The 16,125-nt window shown below is 40.5% G+C and overlaps 1 protein-coding gene across 1 annotated transcript in view; it reads right to left on the bottom strand.

Moving 5' to 3' along the window:
* The window catches only part of gas6 (growth arrest-specific 6), a 19,185-nt gene extending 3,060 nt beyond the window's left edge, over positions 1-16,125 (bottom strand). Inside the window, exons 1-14 of the mRNA XM_086071713.1 lie at positions 15,548-16,125; positions 12,461-12,621; positions 9,835-9,859; positions 9,688-9,750; positions 7,368-7,490; positions 5,943-6,062; positions 4,797-4,922; positions 3,313-3,434; positions 3,073-3,191; positions 2,143-2,332; positions 1,910-2,074; positions 1,026-1,194; positions 807-946; positions 69-267 (exon numbers count right to left, since the gene is read on the bottom strand). Of these exons, the coding sequence (XP_085927839.1) occupies positions 69-267; positions 807-946; positions 1,026-1,194; positions 1,910-2,074; positions 2,143-2,332; positions 3,073-3,191; positions 3,313-3,434; positions 4,797-4,922; positions 5,943-6,062; positions 7,368-7,490; positions 9,688-9,750; positions 9,835-9,859; positions 12,461-12,621; positions 15,548-15,626 (1,801 nt within the window). The 5' untranslated portion in view covers positions 15,627-16,125. The remainder of the gene's footprint in view (positions 1-68; positions 268-806; positions 947-1,025; positions 1,195-1,909; positions 2,075-2,142; positions 2,333-3,072; positions 3,192-3,312; positions 3,435-4,796; positions 4,923-5,942; positions 6,063-7,367; positions 7,491-9,687; positions 9,751-9,834; positions 9,860-12,460; positions 12,622-15,547) is intronic.

Raw genomic sequence — 16,125 nt, 5'->3', positions numbered from 1 at the left:
AGAGTGCGAGGTTCGATGCCCTCTCCTTTGCACACGCAATTTGTTTGTTATTTGTTCTCAATGCTCACCGCCGGGCAGGCCTCCGATGAAGGTGCTGGACGATGAAGGAAGGTTGACCTCCGCATCGTCGCTCCGTCCGGGCTCCCCGTCGACAAGGAGCAGGGTGCGGTTGCCTGACATCTTCACCTCGATTTCATGACTCTCACCGTCACAGAGGGGTGCCGGTGAGCTGGCGACGATGACGCCGCCAGCTGTTACCACGACAAACTACAAGCACAGTTTATTCTCATTAAAAGTATTCAGAACTCATTTAAACCCAAAGACGCGTAAACACGGTTTTTAATACTTTGTCATTCAATCCCCAAATACGTATTTACACGTTTTTTTTTTTTTATGCAAGAGCATACAGAAGGCTTCGAGGCAGCTTCTGACATGAAGAGATGGCTTAAATAAAGCAATGGTAGTTATTACAAAATAAAGGCCAGCAGGTGGCAGCAGAGTATACGCGATCAGCCAGGGCCATGTTGCAACAAGCTCTTTTTTACAGTGTTTTCACCAGAAATGTGAATATTGATGAAACTTGTTGCAAAACGAAAACCGATACAAACATGCTTTTTTTCCCATGATGTAAGAAGAGACTCTAATCTCTCTTTTGGTAGGTTCCATGTTTTGATAGCAATAGAACACAATAGTCTGTGGGCCTTGCAAAATCCGTCAAAATCCAGTAAAACAGCCGGGAGCGAAGGGGGTCGCTTCAGTGAAAATGGCTGCGAGTGAATGAGTTAAATGCTTTTATCGGTACTTACGTCCCTCCATTCATCCGTGCCAGGGTGATAGTCAGCCAGAGCGATGGAGAAGGGGATCGTGCCTTCGTGAACAAGAGCAAAGAGCACTCCGATGCCGGTAGTGGGGTAAAGGGTCAACTGGACACTCAGGTTCTGGGACTCTTAAGCACAAGCAAGGAATGTTCGATTCACAAAAAATTGTGAACGCACCATCGTATACGCACACTAAACACTGCTCACCATAAGAGATGTTGAAAAGAGCAAAACCCGTGCCGGGGTAATACGCTCCCGGATTCTCGGTGCTGAAACACTGAATGTTCTCATTAGTCATGATGCTTTCCTGCATCGACCGGTCTTCTCCAGTCATCCAACGCCAATCTTTCATGCAGCCGTCCAGACGCGGGTTCACCTACAAACAAGAGCACAGGTTGAGATGACCAGGCCGAGAGCCGTACGAGGAATACGGAAGACCAAAACTGCCAACATTAAAAAATAAATAAATTAATTAATACATTAAATGAAAATAAAAGTGGATTTAAAAAATAATATTCAAAAATAGATACATATATATATATATATATTAAAAAAAAAAAACGACATTCAATAAAATTAATATAAATGAGGAAATAAATACAAAAATAAATATATAAATAGAATTAAATATCAATCAATAAATGAAAACACTCTGCTCTCACATTTATTTATTTTAATGCTGCAGACGCTCTGTCAGGACGAAATGTTATTCAAATGAGGGGGCGGTCCTAAGCGTGTCTTGGGTTGAACTCCGGGTCGGCGAGCAAGGAAGTCTCGCCGGCTTGCATGAAGAGCTCCAGCAATGGATGACTATCTTGTCCACTGTCACCACGACTTTTTGCAAGTTGTGTTTAGTTCCGCATTTATTTTCATTTTTTTGAATCTTTTTATTTATTTATTTTACTGTTTTTTATTTATTTATGGATATATATATTTCATTTACATTTATTTATTTGTATTTAATTTTGTAAATATATTTTTTATATCCGTTTTTATTTTCACTTTTATTCATTAATTAATTATAAAAAAAAAAAAATGTATTTGGGCAGTTTTGGTCCTCCATAGAAGAAAGGCGAGAACAAAACCAAAACCTTGCTGACGAGGCTGCCCTCCTTAAAGGGGACTCCTCCGACGGTGAGGTTGAGCTCATGCATGTCCTTCTTCAGCGTGAACAGATCGCCGTTAACGGCGATCTTCATGACGGCCTCCCTGTCGATCTTAATCACCAGACTCCGCCCCTGCTCCTCCACCGAAATCTGGTGAGAAAAACGGTAAACATTCTGATCAGAACTGACGCGTCCACTCGTGACAAGAAATCACCGACCTTCCTCCACTGGCCGTCGTTGACGACGGGTCCGCTGCTGGTGACCCTGCTGACTGTGCCGTACTTCAGCTGCAACTCCAGTTTCCCGTGATGAATGGCGAGCACTATCCAGGAGCTGTTCAGGTGACCTCCGGCAAAGAAGATCACACCCTCCGAGTCGTACGTGCGGAAATCAAACTCTGCGGAAAAACTGCAGCAGAAAGAGTGAGCGTGAAAGAAAAGGTGCTTGAGATTGATTAGGAGTGATATTACATAGAGAGATGGAAGAAAGACTTTTTTTTTTAATTAAAGCTACTGAGCGCAGACAATTCAATTTTGAATCGTTTTCATTTTTTAAAAAGTTGTAATTTTTACAATTTTTATCTTTATTTCATTAATGTAATTTTTTTTTAATTTGAGTTTTTTCATTAGTTTTCGTTAACTAAAATAACCTTGTGTATAAAACAGGGTTGAAATTCGGGAGCTTTTTCAATAGCATTGCGGGCCACAAAAAAAAATATATATATATATATATAAAATTGAGGGTGGGCCACAAATGGCCCCCGGGCTGTCGTTTGAACACCACGGCTCTATCTGTTTGCTTTTATGACCGCCAATCAATCAATTAGCAACCCAAGTTCAGTTGAAGAGAACACTGCCTTATATGTACTCAGTGTTTTCCACACCATGTTAATACTTAGGCGGGCCACCTATGTCGATTTTAAGAAAATGTAATACAAAAAAAACAAAAAGTTTTTTAACTGTGTCGCGACCAGATATACCCGCATGTAACATTAGTTCACTGTCACTCACTTGTGGATCATGAGGTTAGAGGAGATGCAAGTAGCAGGACTGAGAACCCAACCCCCCCCCCCCCCCCCCGGGAAACACTGGTTCCATGTGCTTAAAAAACATGCTTTAAAATGCGGAGGAGTCAGGACACGTCCTCACCCAGTGTTGATCCTTCGACGGAAGCGCAGCCTCATCACCGGCAAGCCGTTGAACATGCGGCCCAGGTAGAGAGAGCGAGAGTTCCTCTTTAGAGCCGGCGTCATGCAGGGAGTTACAGCCTGCAGGAAAACAACACAACGTTGTCACTCAAGCGCGTTTGGCAAGCGACAACACGCACCATCCGTTGTGGAAAGAGATGCACGAGCTCCCAAACAAAATGGCCGTTTTTTTGTATTTCACCTTACAGCTCCTGAGGTCCTGTTCCAGCTTCATGCCCTGACGGCCGTCGCACAAACAGCGGAAACTCCCCAGGGTGTTGAGACACTCTTGCGCGCACACACTCGCCTCGCACTCGTCCACATCTGGGAACGAAAGCGGAGGGGAGAGAGATGGGGAAAAAAAAATAAAAAGATGACTGCTCGGCCAGCGATTACAAGTGAATTGAAGTGCAGGATTCTATCAAAACATGAGCTCTTTAAAAAAAAACACACACACACACAAAAAAAAAACATCGGAACTGGCTTCCTGTCAGCATGATGATGATGAGGAATGTAAACAACACTCGTATCAAGTGGGATTTGACGTGAACCGAGACGTTATCGTCCCGCCGCACAACAATGACCTTATATGGCTATAATAAAACTCCATCATTTCTCAGAGGAGATACGCTGAGGTTACGTAAAGTCTCTTTTCACACAGAAAAGCAAAATACCAAAGAACAATGACGTCACGATTTTGTTTACTTTCGTGTTGGCACTAAATTCAAAATCAGCAGTTCTTGACCTTGTTGGGAGGTACTGAACCCCACCAGTTTACACCAGTTAGAAAAATAAAGTATCATGTTTTTTTTGTTTTTTTAATTCAAGATGTAGGTTTACTGGTGAACAAAATGTACAGGGAAAGTTTTCATCATCATCATCATCATCATCATCATCATCATCGTCGTTCCCGCTGACTCCGAGGGCAGTGCAGTTGATCGAAATCACAATTTCAATTATTACGTTCCACAAATAGAAAATCGGGCATAATCATAAACAAAAATAAATAGCTTTTATTTTGAGTGGTTTACATTTATATATTTGCACCTTTTTTATTTTAAAATGACTCATGTAATAAATCTTGTTTGGTCAAAAAGGAACTTGTATAATTATAGTGTTTCAAACAAATGTATTTGTCTTAATATATTTTTTTTTTTACATGTTTAAACATTTTCTTGTTTTGTACCAAAAAACAAATGATTGTCCTAATCGTGATTTCAATTTTTACCGTGATGAATATTTTCTTCGTAATCAAGCAGCCCTACTGACTCCTGTCAATCAACTCAACGCACTTTAAAAAAAACGCCGCCGTTTTCTTAAGATGGCACCCGAGGGCAGCAGATACAAGGAAAACAGCAGAGGCCCCAGAATTGAACCCTGTGGAACACCATACTGTCCCGTTATGTGAATTCTTATCGCATATATTCATCCGACTCCGACCAATTTCTTTTTTTTAGCTCGACGTAGCATCACATGACTTAGCTGAAACAAAACAAGACAGCGCAGAGATGACAAACGACCCCGTTGCCTACTCAAAAGCATTTCTCTCAAATCGCTAGCATTCCTTTGCTGACCCCACAACACAGCTGCATCGGCGCCTGCTGACACCGAAAGCTGCTTCTCCAGCAGGACTCGACAAACCTGTGCGTGTGCGTGCGTGCGTGCGTGCGTGCGTGCTATGCTCACCCACGCAGCTCTTGCTCTCGTTGTCAAAGACATAGCCAGGGTCGCACAGACATTCGTAGCCTCCCTCGTTATTCTCACAGCGTGCGGATCCACACACGTTCATGACGTCTTTACACTCGTCCACGTCTTTGGAAAGACACAAACGTGGACAGTTAGGAATACTGTATATACATTTTTTTCACAAAAATCAACTCACTCAAAATGTATTATTATTATTATTATTATTAAGGTACTATGTTTGTCTTGTATTGCATTCCAAATCCACAGAAAATAATTACGCCTACTTACGTTGTCGTATAGGTGTGGTATGAGAACCACTGTAAGTGCAACTAAGACATACCTGTCACCTAGTGGCGAATGGTGATATTACAAATTAAATCTATAAACTGACCATGCATATTCGAAGTTCTGCACTCACACATTTGCATATTCAGGATTTTTTTCTTCTTTTTTTTTTTTATATTTTCGATTTTCCTGTTTTCCTAAGGGATTTTTTTTTTTTAATCTCCAAACATATATTGAATGTCTATCAATGTTTTTGAGGGGTTAAAAACAATTAAATAATACATAAAAAATTTAATTTGGCTGATTATTTTTGCCCGATGCTTGAAGGACCATAATCAAATTAATTGGTTTTATTTATTCATTTTTTTTATTACCTCCAAACATTTTTTTTTTTCCCGGGAGAATTTAATGTCTATTGGTGTTTTTGAAGAATATTTGAGGGTTTCAAAATAAATAAATGAATAAGCCATAGTCAGATTAATTGGTTTTATTTATCTATTTTTATTATTATCTCCAAACATATTGAATGTCTATCAGCATTTTTTAAGAATATTTGGGGGTTAAAAAAATAAAAAATAAATAAAAATAATTACATTTGGCCAAATATTTTGCCCAATGTTTGAAGGGCTGGTTTTATTCCTTTTTTATTTTATTATCTCAAAACATATTGAATGTCTATCGGTGTTTTTGAAGAATATTTGATGGTTAAAAAAATATATATATAAAAAAATAAAAAATAAATTAAATGTAGCCAATTACTTTGCCCAATGTTTGAAGGGCCCTAATCCGATTATTTGGTTTTAGTAACAACACACGAGCAATTTGAACACACACGCCATACACGCATGTGTGGTTGCTCACCAACGCACATGTGATGTCCTCGCAACATGTAACCTGTCTGACAGGAGCAGTGGTAACTCCCCATCGCGTTACTGCACTCGTGGTCACATCTTCCGTTGCGCTCTCTGCACTCGTCAACATCTGCCAGAGGGGGAGCGAAGGGCCAAACGGTGGGAGGTTTCGGAGTATGATCCATGTGAAAGCAGCAAAAAAAAAAAGAACATCATGAATTATTTTTGGCTTGAGTAAATAACACGCAATATTGCATTTCTCAACTCTTGTCTTTTGTTCAGCGAGTACTAAATACTGTTTTAGTGTTTTTGGGACTTGAGACTTCTCTTTAGTGGAAAAGACTCAAGTAGACTGAACCCTCCTTGATTTCCACTCTCGGTAAGGTGGCGAGATGAGTCACGGTGGAAAAGTGTGAATTGAGTGGCTGCGAAGCATATTCCACTCCAACTCACATGGGTGCACTCTTTGCAGTTTGTGCTCCGACATTTTATCTTCACATCTAAAAGTGGAAGCCTTCAATGTCAGCTTATTCAGGGCAGGCGGCATCCTTCCCCTCATATCAATTACACACTATAATAGGAATGGGAATGAATGTCAACCTTGTTAAAGTGCCAAATGAAAACGGTTATGTTTATACTCCAACCTAATATTCATGTAAAATGGCTGAATAAAAATACTTGGTAAGTATTTTGACAAAATACGTCTTGTTACTTATCAAGATACGGCAGAAGCCCCTCGACCCCCACCCCCAGCAAATTACACAGAATGTATGACATCGTTTAGACTTGTTAAAATGTGCAAGTCTCCATGTTTGTTGTTAACTCGTTCACTGCCATTGACGGCTATAGACGTCAAAAATTCATTTTGAACTATTTCTATTAGTTTTACATTTGTTTCCACTTTTGTTAACAAGCGTATGAAAACCTAGGAAAAAAATTATTGTTCATTTAGAACAGATGTAAAATTCGTGATTAATCATGTCATGTGATTAATTACAATAAAAAAAAATATCGCCTGATGCCCCTTATAAAAAAAAGAAAAGATTATTAAAAATTAGGGGCGTCAGACGATTAAAATGTATTTATTTGTTAAAATTGTAATTAATCGATTAATCACAAATGTTATATCTGTTCTAAATCAACAATAAAAAAATCTAGGTTTTCATACTCTTGTTAACAAAAGTGGGAAAAAAAGTGAAACTAATAGAAATAGCTCAAATGAATTTTTGACGTCTATCGCCGTCAATGGCAGTGAATGAGTTACAAAGCTCCGCAAGAGAAGTAGAGCACAAAGACGAGCTCTCAAAGTGGCTGCGTGAGTGAGGTGAAGCCAAGCGACAGCTGTCAACGAGGTCACCGACATGACAACGAGTGCTATGCGCCGACCTCACCCCCCGCGGGTTCGACATTAAATCTCTCATGGCGATGACAGTACCTCGATCACAGAAGGCCCCCGTCCAACCTGAAAAACAGTGACAGAGGAAGGAACCCTTTTTGTCCTCGCAGCGCACGGTTCCTCTGGAGTTGCAGGGGGAAGGCGAGCATTGGTCTGGAATGTCTTGTTGTGGGAAAACACAAAAAGCAGACAACACGTTTGGCATTAGATTGACGCTCATCTTTATTTGAAAATAATATTAGATTAGAGCAGCGAGCAGCTATGAAGGGCTCTCGCAACCCTGGCCACGTTGGGGTACTGTTACAAAGGACAAGAACTGTTTCAATGGATTTTGACTGATTTTGCCAGGCCCACAGAATGTTGTGTTCTATTGCTATAAAAACATGGAAAGAAAGATTAGAGTCTCTTCTTTCATCAGGACAAAAAGCATATTTCTATCGGTTTCCGTTTTGCAGCAATTAGCATTAGAATATAGCTAAATGTCAGCATTATTCAAAAATCTGTTTAAAACACTGCGGGAAAGAGCTTTTTTGTAACTTGGCCCTGGTTGTTCTCTCTGCTGCCACCTGCGGTCCATTTTTGTAATAACTAACATTGCTTCATGCATGCATTCTCTTCGGTTGAGAGGCTGCATTAAAGCATTCTGTATGCTCTAGCATTAAAAAAAAAAAAAAAAAAAAAAAAAAAAAAACATTAAACGTATAAATACGTCTTTGGGAGCATGGTCATATTTAAAATAGAACGTTTAAAAAAGAAAAGATTATTAAAAATTAGGGGCGTCGCATGACTTCACTAGTTGACTCACGATAAATCACAAATTTTATATCTGTTCTAAATGTACAATAAAACAAAATGTCTAGGTTTTCATACTCTTGTTAACAAAAGTGTGGGGGGGGGGGAACAAATAGAAATAGTTCAAATACATTTTTTACATCTATAGCCGTCAATGGCAGTGAATGAGTTAAAATATCAAATTATACGCCAGGCCCAAAACGTCTGTGTAACGCTTGGTAAGTTTTCAAAAAGAATAATTCGGTGCTGGATTTCACTTTCCTTTGTTTTCTTTGGTCCTTCCTCGGGTCTCCTGACGGCGGTGTTCGGTTTAGGTGAACGGTATGGGATTTTTTCTAATAGGTTTTTGGTGAGCTAACGAATACACACACACACACATACACGTACTCACCCACACACAAAAAATAAAATTAAAAATAAAAATAAAAAAAAGAGCAATGATGATGACATTACCGAATAAACAATACTGAGCTATTTTTGAAAGAAAAAAAAAAGGGAAAAAAAAAGAAAAAGAAAAAAAATAGAAGAATAATTATTAATTAATAATTCCTACCGGTCGCTGCTCAGGTCCTAATTATTAGAAAAGAAACAGCATAACGCTGGCTAAGTTCTTTGCTCCATTTTACTTTTTAGTTTTAGTAAGTGTGTCCTCTGGCTCATAAGAACATATTATTCCACTACATGCTCTCTACATGTGTTTAAAAAAAAAAAAGCGTTGTTTTCTTGTGCTTGCAGTGGTGGAGTCCGTGCAAGTCTGTGCACGCCAGCTTGCGATCAGAGCAACGGAGTGTGTGCAGGGCCTGGAGGAAGACGCAGCGCAGATGCGAGTTCAACTGTATCAAACTGAATCCCACCCAGTTTCGAAACAGCGGAATGGGAGTTCCATCAGCAGTTTTGACATCAAATTTGAAAAATTACACTTGCTTGTTGGCAGCGGCCTCGACATAACAATAACACGCATACGACGACCAGATGTGCGCAGCTACCGAACTTGAGTGTTTGCGTGTGAAATGTGCGCGGCCAGACGAGGGGAAGGAAAAAAAATAAATCAGTTTCTCACTTCTGATAAATGTGCCGATATCCCGCCAAAAAGTACGCATGACATCATGTAGATGTTAACAGAGGAATGGCAATATGTGTTGCAAAAGGTGGAATAATGTGCTGACATAAATAAGGAGAGGGGAAAAGGAGAGCCGTCGTCTTGAAGTTAGCACAATGCACAACAGCTGAGTCACAGCCCCCTCCGTCCGCGTCACTCTACTACACTGATGCAGCAGAAATTTCATACCCGAGTCACGTCAAGACTTTCAACTCGCGTCATCTCTGACGAAGAAGGCGCAAGGGGTCGTCATTCGGAAATGTGCTGCATCATAATGCTTGCTGCAGGCGCAGATGATAGAAGTCAATTTAAAAGGGAATTGGGACATTTCCTGCTGCAGTATTCACTGCTGCAATGCAGCCTTGACTGCCCCCACCCCAGAAAAAAAAAACGGTGCCTCAATGAGGAAGCCAAAATAAATACAAAATGTAACATTTTTAGACACAGACAAGTCAACATCAAACCTACTGTGGACGCAGGTGATCAAATCGTGTTTCTTCTTTGCCGAACCTCCAAACCTCTCCAAACAATCTGAGCAGAAGAGAAGCAAAAAAGTGACAAGATTAAGCAACATTTTAGGTCAGTAAAAAGGCGGCGTGGTAAAATACGACTTACTTAAATACTTGGGATAGAAGTAGTCCTAAAAGGAGACGAAGACATGAAAAGATCCATTTTAGATGCATAAACATGATATGTTCATATATGCCTTAACATTTCTATTAAAAAAAAAAAAAACTTGTGTTACCGTAAAATGTCGTGTATAACAGGCCCTTTCAAAAAATGCATTCATTTGTTTCTATGTGAATAAAACCCTCAATTTACTTTTATTATCATAAGGAATCAAATGAATGACTAAAGACCCAAAGCATATCAATAAGGTGTAAATGCTTTTAAATCCAGGTTAAGAACTATTTTCCTTTCACATAACTCTGGTTAAGGTCTTCCCAAAGAATTGTTCAAACCGTGTTTTTGAAAACCCGACTCTTTTATTCATTTTAGTAAGCTCTTTTTCCGTGGCTTTAGCTCTGAATCTCTTTTGAGTCTGCTTGCAACCGATTTGAAATGTCGGCACTTTTAATTACAGTAAGCGAAGCGTGTTGACTTTGTGCATTGTGTATGAAATCATAAAGACGTACCCGTGCACCCGTAGAACATTCCATTGGGTACACTTACGAAAGAGAATGACTTTCAAGTTCAGCACAATCGTTAAGAAAAATTCTGCCTTTGAAAAATTGCGCAAGTGCATGAAAAATAAAAATACGATAACTTTGTGGCTTTGCTTTCTCCCTGCAAAGGGCGCCACATCCATCGCCAAAGGCCTTTTGAGAATTCTCCGAATTCCTGATAAGGAGCAGCAACATCATTGCCTCCCAGCTGCAGCCGTAACCCTCCCCCCCTGCAAAAAAAAAAAAATCGGCCAGAATTCTTCACTGATTCTGCTGCAGTGTGACTTTGGAAAAAGTGTCCGAAATCAGACATCAGCAATATAAGCTCGATAAAAGCTCAAGTTGAGCCCCTTGACTTGTTGATTCTCAATCAGCTGTGGCACATTCATTTTGTATTGATTTATTTTTATTTTTGGTCCGTCGTGTCTGTCGCAGAGAAAAGTCAACGGCATCGCCTCTCTGTCTTTGCACAGTCAGAGCTTGCAGCAGAGTAAATTGCAGCGTCACGGGCACGTTCAGAATGAATAATGCACCTTGTTTTGACACTGCAGTCCTTTGTGTCTCATATTGCAGAAAGCTACAAATAAGCCTGTCACAGCAGCAAAAGGGAATTTGTCAGTCAAACTCTGCTGCAAGATAAGAGAATCAATTTGACCTTTTCTTAAGATCATCATTTCGGATTAAAGGGTCTTGCCCATGGTATTAATAAATGCTACTATTGATAATAAGATGATTTTGAAATATTTTCAGTCAAGTAAAAATATGACAAAACACGGCTGAGCATACATTTTCTGGGTTATTAACTCATTCACTGCCATTGACGGCTATAGACGTAAAAAAATATATATTTTAACTATTTCTATTAGTTAAAAAAAAAATCCACTTTTGCTAACAAGAGTACGAAAACCTAGAATTTTTTGGGGGGTAAATTTAGAACAGAAATAAAATTTGTGATTAATCGTTAGTTAACTAGTGAAGTCATGTGATTAATTACAATTAAAAATGTTCATCGCCTGACGGGACTAATTAAGAAAAATATATTAAAAATAAGCGGTGTTTAATCATAATTAATCGCATGATAATTCTATATCTGTTATAAATGTACAATAAAAAAATGTTTTAGGTTTTCAAAAAAAAAAGAAATGAAATGAAAAAATGTGAAACTAATAGAAATGGTTCACATGAATTTTTGACGTCTATAGTCGTCAATGGCAGTGAATGAGTTAACATTTTTGGAAGAAATTGTACATGTATTCACATGACCTGCGCGGACACTAATCTGCTGTAAATAGCTCAGAGCGTAAGCAGTGTGATGCATTGTGTTTGTAAAACAGAGTGGGAGGGAATGTATGCAGATTAGGGACACATGACCGAGCAGAATCAAAACACGTTTCTCAATCTCCACCAAGATTTTTGCTCAAATAAGAAAATAAGACTGGGGCGGCCTGATTAGACTGTGTTGACACGCATGCGAGGGGGGCATGTGCGGATATAAAGGGGCCACGCGTGAGACGTGTTGTTACCTTCCATTGGGCAAACTAAGCCAAGCAAATTCAGTGGAATAGTGAAATGTAGTCCCCATCGGAGATGATAAGAGAAAATGACACACGCGCGGCGTAGTATGAGGACGGCAGCATTTTCCAAAACGCTGCATGGCAGAAACTACGACTTAGTCATTTGCTGACTCAATGACCACCACAGAAACCGAAGAGAAACGATATTTTTGAAAAACATGCCCATCAAATCCCATTCCAACATTATCTTGCTTGTCAGCACTGACGGGAGCGTCAACATCGGCAGCTGCGACTATGAATCATCAGTCGCTATAAAACTCACGCAAACTCATGCCAGAAGTCTTCAAATAAAAACAAGAGTAGATTTGCAGATTTGGGTCATGATTGACATTTATAAATAGTACACTCACTCGCTGGTCAAAACATTAGGAAACGCTGCAAATTCCAATTAAAAAAAAAATGCTTTAAGAGTTACGTTATTCAACTTTGCTCATCGCACACTGACGCCTCCGACAGGAAAATTGTCAACCCGGTTTTGAATCAACTTTTAAGTTTACTCACAGTCTCGGGGTCATTTTCAAACACTTCTCTGGCTTCCTCCTTGGAACACTTCTCTTCCACGCACTCCCTCTCCAAGTGGCCCTGCTTGGTCTCCTCAAACACTTGGTTAGCTCTCCGGTGTCTGCTCAGGAACTGGTTTGCCTTTTGGTGTGACAGGGAAACTGGACAGAATGAAACTAAAGATCAGTGGTGGTAAAAGTACATACGTTGTAGAAAGTAGAAGTACGGTAAGTACCCTTAACACATTTACTTTCATAAAAGTGCTAATGTTGTGAAATGACCCCCCAAAAAAGTTACATTAGCTGATGATAATGGAAAATATTTGCTGTCCTTCCTTCTACTGTACCAAAGACAAGGATTTTAAAATTCAACTTATATAGAATCCGCTTAAGTTTGAGTCTGGACCGCATCAAGTATGCCACAAAAAAGGAGGTTTTAATATTCCCAAAAAGTACAACTAATCAAATCTTCTCAATCTATATTAACTCATTCGCTGCCATTGACGGCTATAGACGTCAAAAATGTATTTGAACTATTTCTATTTAACATTTGTTTCCATTTTTGTTAACAAGAGTATGAAAACCTAGAATTTTTTTTTTTGTAACATTTGTTTGCATTTTTGTTAACAAGAGTATGAAAACCTAGAAAAAAATTGTTTTTGTACATTTAGAACAGATGTAAAATTTGTGATTAATTGTGAGTTAACTAGTGAAGTCATGCGATTAATTACGATTACAAATTTTAATCGCCTGATGCCCTTAATTTACGGAAAAAAAATATTTTTTTTAAAAATCGTAAATCGGAATTAATTGCATGACTTTACTAGTTAACTCACATTAATCCCAATTTTTTATATCTGTTCTAATACAATTTAAAAAATCTAGGTTTTCAAACTCTTGTTAATAAAAGTGGGAAAAAATGTTTTACTAATAAAAATAGTTAAAATGAATTTTTGACGTCTATAGCCGTCAATGGCAGTGAACAGTTCAGAACATTATTGATTCTTCAGAACGTGAACAAGATTGGTGACCTCTCATATAGTTGAGTACTATAATGACATTCGATTTCTCGAGTGCTGAAACTTTCTCTGTGCATTCAAGACATGCAGGTCTGTCTGTCTGTCTGCCACTGTGCTCAGCAAAAAAAAAACATTATTTTTCCAGTTTTTCTTGAAATTGGCAGTTCTTCCTCTTCATGGTAGGTTTTTGAAAAATACATAACTGGGAGACTGGATATATTTTCCTTCCACTTGGTGCGACTTCAGAACCACGTTTCGCCGAAAGCGGAGTCTCATTTTTGCCATGCGTGCATCAATCACACAGTTGTCATAGCGATTCATACGATAAACTCATTAAAAGGCACTTTAACTGTTAAATTCCTTCCTATTTACTGCCAAATTCACATTTGGGCTCTCATTCGCATCTAATCGGTAGCAGTGCGGACTTACATATTATGTAAGTTAACATTACAAAACAAAACACAGTTTAAAAAATAAATAAACAAACAACCAAAACACAAGCAACAAAAAGGTGGGAGTCGCACTAACATTAAACTTCACCCTACAACTCCCCTCCAATTTTAATACACCACACAACTTGTGGGTGGGGGGGGGGGGGGGCTTGTGGGGGTGCCATCGGCGGGGGTGGATGGGGGGCGGGGGGTTGTGGGGGGGCGGGGGTTGGGGGCCGGTGGGGTGCCTGGTGGGCCTGCAGTGCCCCGTCCTGCTGCGTTGGGCCGGGGGCGCGGGCCGTGTTGGGGCGGGGGGCGCTCCTGCTCCTGGGTTTGCTCTCCGGCCGGTGGCCCTGGTGGGGCCCGGGGGTCGTCCTTTGGCGCTGCCGCGGCCTGGGGGGCCCTGAGGTGTTGCGCTTGCTCTGTTCCGGCGGGGGTCGACGGCTCCCCTCTTTGGTGGAGATTTTCATGCATGCCAGATCCACCACACCAGCATCTACCGAAACTCAGACACAATCTGTTTCCTCCTCAGGTTATTGAATCGGTGGAGGCTGGTGTCTCGGATCTCACGCGGCTTCGTCTGTCCTTCCTTCCTTTTCTCGGTCTCTCCGTTGGTCTCTTGAGGCCTCCCTGATTTTATGTTTTTTGGATTTGTTGGGGTCTGGATGTTTCTTGGGCTGGGGAGGAGTTCTGGTGGGGGGTGTCTGGTCGGTGCTGGATTTCACCTTCCTTGGTTTTCTTCGGTCCCCTCGGGTCTCCTGGTGTTCGATTTAGGTGAACGGTATGAGATTTTTTTTCTAATAGGTTTTCTGGTGAGCTAACAAATACACACGCACGCACGCACGCACGCACGCACGCACGCACGCACGCACACATACTCACCCACACACACAAAAAAAAAAATGTATGTATGTATGTATGTATATATGTATATATATATGTGTATATATATATATATATATATATATATTAAAAAAAAAAAAAAGAGCAATGATGATGACATTTCCGAATGAACAATACTGAGCTCTTAACGAAGAAAGAAAAAAAAAAGAAGAAGAAAAAAAAAAAAAAACATTAAACTTTGGCATCAAGTAGGGGGCCAAAAAATATCCTGTGGGCTTGCAGATGGCCCTCCAGCCGCAGGTTTGAGACGGCTACCCTAAGATGTCAAGATTTCAAAGGTTGACTTTGTTCTTACTTTTCTCTATTTACGCGTTTGTTTATTTATTTTTTTCAGATTGTGTCATCCACGGAGAATGACAAAAGTTACAATCCTTATTTGTCAAAGTAGACAGGCGAGTACAGTTATATCTTCAAATGTAAGGTTTAAAAAAAAAAAATGACAGGACTATAAATATATATATATATATATTTGAAATTACATTGTATTTCGTTACTCCCACCACTGCGAAAAGACAATCCACAACGACATACATTTGGAAAACAATAGAAGGTCAGGTAGCGTGGAGGTGCCCCCCCACGGTGGTCCTAAACTCCACAGCGTGAGGGGGGGGGGGGGGCTGCTCGGGGGCACCGTGAAGGACGCCCGTGTTTGTTATCACAACACAAAACGTGAGGAGACACTTAGCGCTGCCTGCCATACCAAGTTAGCCACCTAGCATGCGAGTGTTTACTTACTACTACTGGCGGAGCAGCGAGCGGCCAGCAGGATTAGCAGCACGGCCGACGCGAGCCACTCTGTCCGGCTCACACGCATCGTGTCGCCGCCGTGTCCGCACCGAGCACCGTAAAGTTTTGTCTTGGGAGAAATAAAATGAAATAAAAGTCCTCTCTGTCTCTCTCTCTCCCTCGTTGCCTCTCGCGGCTGTGAATTCGTAGGTAACGTCAGGTTTTCAGGTACTTCTAAAATTGAGTGTCGGAGGCTAAACAGCCGTCTTCTTCTCCCCCCGCATGTCTGTCACTGCTAAGCCGCCCTCGTTGTCCTCTGGCTGCGGTTAGCTCGTCTCCATTGCGGTCCGCACTTCTTGTCCTTTGGTTCCTCACCTCCTCCTCCTCCTCCTCCTTATACACTTGCGTGTGCGTGTCGACGAGTTACTGCGTGGTGTGCGAGCGAGGCTGCATCATTTTTGTTCGGTGCAGACTCGCACTTCTTCATCTTCCCTCCTCTTCAAAGCGTCAAACGGGAATGAAGGTTTTGGCGCATTGGCAAGGAATGCAAGCCAACGCTTTTCGATTTTCGCCCTGGGATTTGTAAT

The sequence above is a fragment of the Leptonotus elevatus genome, chromosome 3 (assembly GCF_054856555.1).
Source record: "Leptonotus elevatus isolate MCC_2025b chromosome 3, RoL_Lele_1.0, whole genome shotgun sequence".
Taxonomy (NCBI): Eukaryota; Metazoa; Chordata; class Actinopteri; order Syngnathiformes; family Syngnathidae; genus Leptonotus; species Leptonotus elevatus.
The sequence above is the reverse complement of the archived record's forward strand: the minus strand, read 5'-3'. Positions and strand labels throughout refer to the sequence as shown.